Raw genomic sequence first — 8257 nt, 5'->3', positions numbered from 1 at the left:
TCTGTCTGTCTCTCACTCTCTCACTATCTCTCATAAACACGGTGAGGGTGTGGAGTGTGTGTGTGTAAGGTGGGGGGGGCTCAGTGACAGGTGCATTTTCTAATGGCTTCACCATACATAGTCCGACCCAGCAGGGGATATCCTCCCCCTTCACACCTAACCCTATTAAACCCCAGCTCTGCCCTAATCTTCCCCCGTCTTCTCTACACGTCACTAAACATCAGACATGATAATAATCACATTATTATCATAAATGCTAAACAATTCCTTTCAGGGTATTGGAAACTTCAAAGTATGTCAAATATATATATTTCACGTTGTATTTATCTTTTTAACAACACATCAATACCAGTCAGTCAAATTGTCCCTTAAATTGACCCAAATTGACCCTTAAATTAGCCCAACTTTAACCAGGAAGTGAGTATTCTTCCACTGTAGGTGTTTTAACGCAGGTGATTCGGGCTCTGAGAGGCTGGCAATGTGGTGTGGTGGCAGGCAAGGCTGCCAGGCGGGTAGGATGGGAGGTGGGGGTGGTGCGGAGTGGTTGGTGCAGGCCAGGCTGCCAGGCGGGTAGGATGGGAGGTGGAGGTGGTGCGGAGTGGTTGGTGCAGGCCAGGCTGCCAGGCGGGTAGGATGGGAGGTGGGGGTGGTGCGGAGTGGTTGGTGCAGGCCAGGCTGCCAGGCGGGTAGGATGGAAGGTGGAGGTGGTGCGGAGTGGTTGGTGCAGGCCAGGCTGCCAGGCGGGTAGGATGGGAGGTGGGGGTGGTGCGGAGTGGTTGGTGCAGGCCAGGCTGCCAGGCGGGTAGGATGGGAGGTGGGGGTGGTGCGGAGTGGTTGGTGCAGGCAGTGGGCAGACTGCACGGATGATGTGCCTACAGCCAATGGGGTGAGAATGTGCACGTCAGTGGACCAACCCCCTCCGCGACCATGCAAAGACAGCGCCAGGACAGAGACAGAGAGTGAGTGAGAAAAAGAGAGAGGGACAGAGAGAGAGAGAGTGATTTGGATACAATTTTTTTATTGAACCTTCATTTAACCAGCTGAACCTTTATTTAATTAGGTAAATCATTGAGAACGCATTCTCTTTTCCAATAACAACTTGACCATGATAGGACAATAACCAGTATCCATGCAGCAAAGCAGACAGGAGAAAGTAGGGTGGATAACCAGACAGAGAGAGAGGAGGGTGGATAACCAGACAGAGAGAGAGGAGGGTGGATAACCAGACAGAGAGAGAGAGGGGAGGGTGGATAACCAGACACAGAGAGTAGGGTGGATAACCAGACAGACAGAGAGAGAGGATGGTGGATAACCAGACAGAGAGAGGGGAGGGTGGATAACCAGACAGAGAGAGGGGAGGGTGGATAACACGACAGAGAGAGGGGAGGGTGGATAACCAGACAGAGAGAAAGGATGGTGGATAACCAGACAGAGAGAGAGAGGGGATGGTGGATAACCAGACAGAGAGAGGGGAGGGGGTGGATAACACGACAGAGAGGGGAGGGTGGATAACCAGACACAGAGAGGATGGATAACCAGACAGAGAGAGGGAGGTGGATAACCAGACACAGAGAGGGGAGGTGGATAACCAGACAGAGAGGGGAGGGTGGATAACCAGACACAGAGAGGGGAGGGTGGATAACCAGACACAGAGAGGGGAGGGTGGATAACCAGACAGAGAAAGAGAGGAGGGTGGATAACCAGACACAGAGAGAGGAGGGTGGATAACCAGACAGAGAGAGAGAGGGGAGGGTGGATAACCAGACACAGAGAGTAGGGTGGATAACCAGACAGACAGAGAGAGAGGATGGTGGATAACCAGACAGAGAGAGGGGAGGGTGGATAACCAGACAGAGAGAGGGGAGGGTGGATAACACGACAGAGAGAGGGGAGGGTGGATAACCAGACAGAGAGAAAGGATGGTGGATAACCAGACAGAGAGAGAGAGGGGATGGTGGATAACCAGACAGAGAGAGGGGAGGGTGGATAACACGACAGAGAGAGGGGAGGGTGGATAACCAGACAGAGAGAGGGGAGGGTGGATAACCAGACACAGAGAGGGGATGGTGGATAACCAGACAGAGAGAGGGGAGGGTGGATAACCAGACACAGAGAGGAGGGTGGATAACCAGACACAGAGAGGGGATGGTGGATAACCAGACACAGAGAGAGGAGGGTGGATAACCAGACACAGAGAGAGGAGGGTGGATAACCAGACAGAGAAAGGGGAGGGTGGATAACCAGACACAGAGAGAGGAGGGTGGATAACCAGACAGAGAGAGAGGAGGGTGGATAACCAGACACAGAGAAAGGATGGTGGATAACCAGACAGAGAGAGAGGAGGGTGGATAACCAGACAGAGAGAGAGGAGGGGGATAATCAGACAGAGAGAGAGGATGGTGGATAACCAGACAGAGAGAGAGGAGGTTGGATAACCAGACAGAGAGAGAGGAGGGTGGATAACCAGACAGAGAGAGAGGAGGGTGGATAACCAGACAGAGAGAGAGGATGGTGGATAACCAGACAGAGAGAGGGGATGGTGGATAACCAGACAGAGATAGAGGAGGGTGGATAACCAGACAGAGAGAGAGGATGGTGGATAACCAGACAGAGAGAGAGGAGGGTGGATAACCAGACAGAGAGAGAGGAGGGTGGATAACCAGACAGAGAGAGTAGGGGTGTGGATAACCAGACAGAGAGAGAGATGGTGGATAACCAGACAGAGAGAGTAGGGTGGATAACCAGACAGAGAGAGGGGATGGTGGATAACCAGACAGAGAGAGTAGGTGGATAACCAGACAGAGAGAGGGGATGGTGGATAACCAGACAGAGAGAGGGGATGGTGGATAACCAGACAGAGAGAGAGGAGGGTGGATAACCAGACAGAGAGAGAGGAGGGTGGATAACCAGTCACAGAGAAAGGATGGTGGATAACCAGACAGAGAGAGAGGAGGGTGATAACCAGACAGAGAGAGAGGAGGGTGGATAACCAGACACAGTGAGGGGAGGGTGGATAACCAGACACAGAGAGGGGAAGGTGGATAACCAGACAGAGAGAGGGGAGGGTGGATAACCAGACACAGAGAGTAGGGTGGATAACCAGACAGAGAGAGAGGGGAGGGTGGATAACCAGACACAGAGAGGGGGAAGGTGGATAACCAGACAGAGAGAGGGGAGGGTGGATAACCAGACATAGAGAGGGGGTTGCATAACCAGACACACAGAGAGGAGGGTGGATAACCAGACAGAGAGAGAGGATGGTGGATAACCAGACAGAGAGAGTAGGGTGGATAACCAGACAGAGAGAGGGGATGGTGGATAACCAGACAGAGAGAGAGAGGAGGGTGGATAACCAGACAGATAAAGTGGAGGGTGGATAACCAGACACAGAGATGGGAGGGTGGATAACCAGGAGAGAGAGGAGGGTGGATAACCAGACACAGAGAGGGGAGGGTGGATAACCAGACAGAGAGAAGAGGGTGGATTACCAGACACAGAGAGGGGATGGTGGAAAACCAGACAGAGAGAGGGGGGTGGATAACCAGACACAGAGAGAGGAGGGTGGATAACCAGACAGAGAGAGAGATGGTGGATAACCAGACACAGAGAGAGGAGGGTGGATAACCAGACAGAGAGAGAGGATGGTGAATAACCAGACAGAGTGAGGGGAGGGTGGATAACACGACAGAGAGAGAGGGGGGTTGCATAACCAGACAGAGAGAGAGAGAGAATAACCAGACGTAGAGAGGAGAGGGTGGATAACCAGACACAGAGAGAGGAGGGTGGATAACCAGACACAGAGAGGGAGGTGGATAACCAGACACAGAGAGAGGGGGGGTTGCATAACCAGACAGAGAGAGAGAGAGAATAACCAGACGTAGAGAGGAGAGGGTGGATAGCCAGATGTAGAGAGGAGGGTGGATAACCAGACACAGTGAGGGGAGGGTGGATAACACGACAGAGAGAGGGGGGGTTGCATAACCAGACAGAGAGATAGAGAGAATAACCAGACGTAGAGAGGAGAGGGTGGATAACCAGACACAGAGAGGGGAGGGTGGATAACCAGACACAGAGAGAGGGGGGTTGCATAACCAGACAGAGAGAGAGAATAATAACCAGACGTAGAGAGGAGTGGGTGGATAGCCAGATGTAGAGAGAGGAGGGTGGATAACCAGACACAGAGAGGGGAGGGTGGATAACCAGACAGAGAGAGAGGAGGGTGGATAACCAGACAGAGAGAGAGTGATAGAGGGGGGTTGCATAACCAGACAGAGAGAGAGAGAACCGTAGAGAGGAGGTGGGTGGATAGCCAGACGAGAGAGGAGAGGGTGGATAGCCAGACGAGAGAGAGAGGGTGGATAGCCAGACGAGAGAGGAGAGGGTGGATAGCTAGAGTAGAGAGAGGAAGGGAGAGAGAGAGAGAGAGAGAGAGAGAGAGAGTGAATAACCAGACGTAGAGAGGGAGAGAGGGTGGATAGCCAGACGTAGAGAGGAGAGAGGGTGGATAGCCAGACGTAGAGAGGAGAGGGTGGATAGCCAGACGGAGAGAGGGAGGGGAGAGAGAGAGAGAAGAGAGAGAGAAAGGAGAGAGAATAACCCAAGAGAGAGAGAGAGAGAGAGAGAGATAGAGAGAGAGAGAGAGAGAGAGAGAGAGAGAGAGAGAGAGAGAATAACCATACGTAGAGAGGAGAGAGGGTGGATAGCCAGACGTGAGAGGAGAGAGGGGTGGATAGCCAGACGTAGAGAGAGGGAGAGGGAGGAGAGAGGTGATAGTGAGATATACAAAGAGAGGAAAAAGTGAGCGAGATAGAGACAAACAGACAGACAAAGAGATATATAGAGAAAGAGGGAGTGAGAGAGGGACAGAGAGAGAGATGTATACATTAATAAGTGTGTGTGGTCTGTGAATGAGTCTGTTTGCAGCAAGGCTTATATGTGTGTGAACAAGTTTTGAATTGTTTGTGTGTCTGTGCAATCTGAAGGAAATATGTGTCTCTGGTATGGTCATACTGTACTGTGTACAGTAGAAGTCCAGTATGCAAATATGTAGACCATCCAAGCTCTGCAGTAGAAGTCTAGCAAATATGTAGACCACCCAAGCTCTGCAGTAGAAGTCTAGTATGCAAATATATAGACAAGCCAAACATTCCTTCTCCTGTAATGCCATGACCTCCCAGTAGGTGGACAGAAAAATTATTGCTATGAGGTCTATATCACATGCTTTGCTCTGGTGTCCTCTAACCTGAGCCTTGTGCTGTTCCAGGAGATATCTAACCTGATCCTAGTGCTGTTCCAGGAGATATCTAACTGGAGCCTAGTGCTGTTCCAGGAGTTATCTAACCTGGGTCTAGTGCTGTTCCAGGAGATATCTAACCTGAGCCTAGTGCTAGTTCAGGAGATATCTAACCTGAGCTTAGTGCTAGTCTACGATATATCTAACCTGAGCCTAGTGCTAGTTTATGAGATATCTAACCTGAGCCTAGTGCTCGTTTATGAGATATCTAACCTGAGCCTCGTGCTAGTCCAGGAGATATCTAACCTGAGCCTAGTGCTAATCTGGGAGATATCTAAACTGAGCCTAGTACTGGTCTAGGAGATATCTACAGTGAGCCTCGTACTGGTCGAGGAGATATCTAACCTGAGTCTAGTACTGGTCTAGGAGATATCTAACCTGAGTCTAGTACTGGTCTAGGAGATATCTACCTGAGCCTAGTACTGGTCTAGGAGATATCTACCCTGAGCCTCGTACTGGTCTAGGAGATATCTAACCTGTACTGGTCTAGTACTGGTCTAGGAGATATCTAGCATGGCCTGAGAGTCTAAAGAACACAAGTGGGAGAGCACCAACACATCAGTGTGACTCCTACTGCTAGTCCTAGTCCTAGTCCTAGTCCTACTGCTAGTCCTAGTCCCTAGTCCTAGTCCTACTGCTAGTCCTAGTCCTAGTCCTAGTCCTACTGCTAGTCCCAGTCCTAGTCCCAGTTCTAGTCCTAGTCCTAGTCCCAGTCCTAGTTCTACTGTCCCAGTCCTAGTCCTAGTCCTAGTCCCAGTCCTAGTCCTCCCAGTCTACTGCTAGTCTAGTCCTAGTCCTAGTCCTAGTCCTGTCCCACTGCTAGTCCTAGTCCTAGTCCTAGTCCTAGTCCTACTGCTAGTCCTAGTCCTAGTCCTAGTCCTACTCCTAGTCCTAGTCCTAGTCCTAGTCCTAGTCCTAGTCCTACTGCTAGTCCTAGTCCTAGTCCTAGTCCTAGTTCTAGTCCTAGTCCTACTGCTAGTCCTAGTCCTAGTCCCTAGTCCTAGTCCTAGTCCTAGTGCTAGTCCTAGTCCTAGTCCTAGTCCTAGTCCTAGTATGACTACAACTGTGAAACAATCCAGCTTTAACCCTCTCACTGTACATCACTGTTATACTTTACCTCACATTTAACCTGTGAATGAATCTATGACCCCCCTTCCAAACCCAAGACCTAAATCTTCCTAAACTACTTGATGAATGTGTGTGTGCCTTCACTTGAATGTCCACTATAGTCAGTGACGGTAGAGTGCATCTCCAACATGTTCTGGAACGTTCTCCAATGCTGCTGGAGTCCTTGGTTTTATGTGTTCACCCTGTAGACGAATCAGGTGTATTAAATACGCTTGTCACTCTCCACTGGCGGTAGACGGGGGCATGTATTTTGACAAACTCAGCTCCACAATACCTAAGTGTCCCTGGCTGACGCCAAGAGATAAATACCCCTAAATTAGGAAATGGCTTGAATTTAGGCAAAGTAGGCTTTTAAAACATACATTTCTCCCTGTCACTATAGTCTAGCTAAGGTCAACAAACAGACATTGAGTGACAAGTCAAATTGGTTAATCTAATTTTGTATCAAAAGCCAAAGGTCAATGTCTGACTACTGTATATTATTCATCTAGTGATACAAAAACAGCTATGATGCTTGTTTATGGACAAGAAAGACAGAAAGAAAGAAAGACAAAGATAAAACAGACAGACAGACAGACAGACAGACAGACAGACAGACAGACAGACAGACAGACAGACAGACAGACAGAAGACAGGACAGACGAACCAGACGGACAGGCACCCAGAACAAGACAATGTTCAGACGGTGAATTAAACAGGTGTGTGAGAGAAGTGCGGAGAGGCTGGGCTATAACACTGGGACTAAACTGTTCCAAAGGAAAGAAAGGGAAAACAAAATGTCTCCACAAGCTCTGACAAGTGTTCAGCACTGTCAAGGCACTTGTTACGTCCCTCAAATCACTCATGTGTATAGATTGTATAAATAAAAGTATCTGCTAAATGACTAAAATGTCAAATGTAAACGCATGGTCGGCTTGTAAGGTTGTACAGTGTGTGTGTGTGTGTGTGTGTGTGTGTGTGTGTGTGTGTGTGTGTGTGTGTGTGTGTGTGTGTGTGTGTGTGTGTGTGTGTGTGTGTGTGTGTGTGTGTGTGTGTGTGTGTGTGTGTGTGTGTGTGTGCATGAGCGCGAGTGAGTACCTGCGAAAATGAATAACATTCTGGCATTTAAAGCATACTTATTTTTCAAAATTTCATGTACACAATGGTTACTATTTAGAATGCATGTACTGGTAATCAGACATGACGTGTCTGTGCATGTGTGTGAGTGCATGCACACGCATTCACCTGAATGTCTCTGCATTTGACTCGACTACTCATTCTGCATATCTCATACTTATGTCTCATATACTGCATGTCTCATATACTGCATGTCTCATATACTGCATGTCTCATATGCATGTCATATACTGTCTCATATACTGCATGTCTCATATACTGCATGTCTCATATACTGCATGTCTCATATACTGCATGTTTCATATACTGCATGTCTCATATACTGCATGTTTCATATACTGCATGTTTCATATACTGCATGTCTCATATACTGCATGTTTCATATACTGCATGTTTCATATACTGCATGTCTCATATACTGCATGTTTCATATACTGCATGTTTCATATACCGCATGTTCATATACTGCATGCTTCATATACTGCATGTTTCATATACTGCATGTCTCATATACTGCATGCTTCATATACTGCATGTCTCATATACTGCATGTTTCATATACTGCATGTCTCATATACTGCATGTTCATATACTGCATGTCTCATATACTGCATGTTTCATATACTGCATGTCTCATGTACTGCATGTTTCATATACTGCATGTCTCATATACTGCATGTTTCATATACTGCATGTTTCATATACTGCATGTCTCAAATA

The 8257-nt window shown here is 48.5% G+C and overlaps 1 protein-coding gene across 1 annotated transcript in view; it reads right to left on the bottom strand.

The window, feature by feature from the left end:
* Positions 1-406: 406 nt before the first annotated feature.
* Positions 407-8257, bottom strand: part of LOC127919999 (uncharacterized) — a 32050-nt gene continuing 24199 nt past the window's right edge. The window contains exon 3 of the mRNA XM_052503840.1: positions 407-872. Coding sequence (XP_052359800.1) covers positions 407-872 — 466 coding nt within the window. The remainder of the gene's footprint in view (positions 873-8257) is intronic.

This window comes from Oncorhynchus keta, unplaced genomic scaffold (genome assembly GCF_023373465.1).
Source record: "Oncorhynchus keta strain PuntledgeMale-10-30-2019 unplaced genomic scaffold, Oket_V2 Un_contig_1805_pilon_pilon, whole genome shotgun sequence".
Lineage (NCBI taxonomy): Eukaryota > Metazoa > Chordata > Actinopteri > Salmoniformes > Salmonidae > Oncorhynchus > Oncorhynchus keta.
This window is presented reverse-complemented; position numbering and strand designations above follow the sequence as displayed.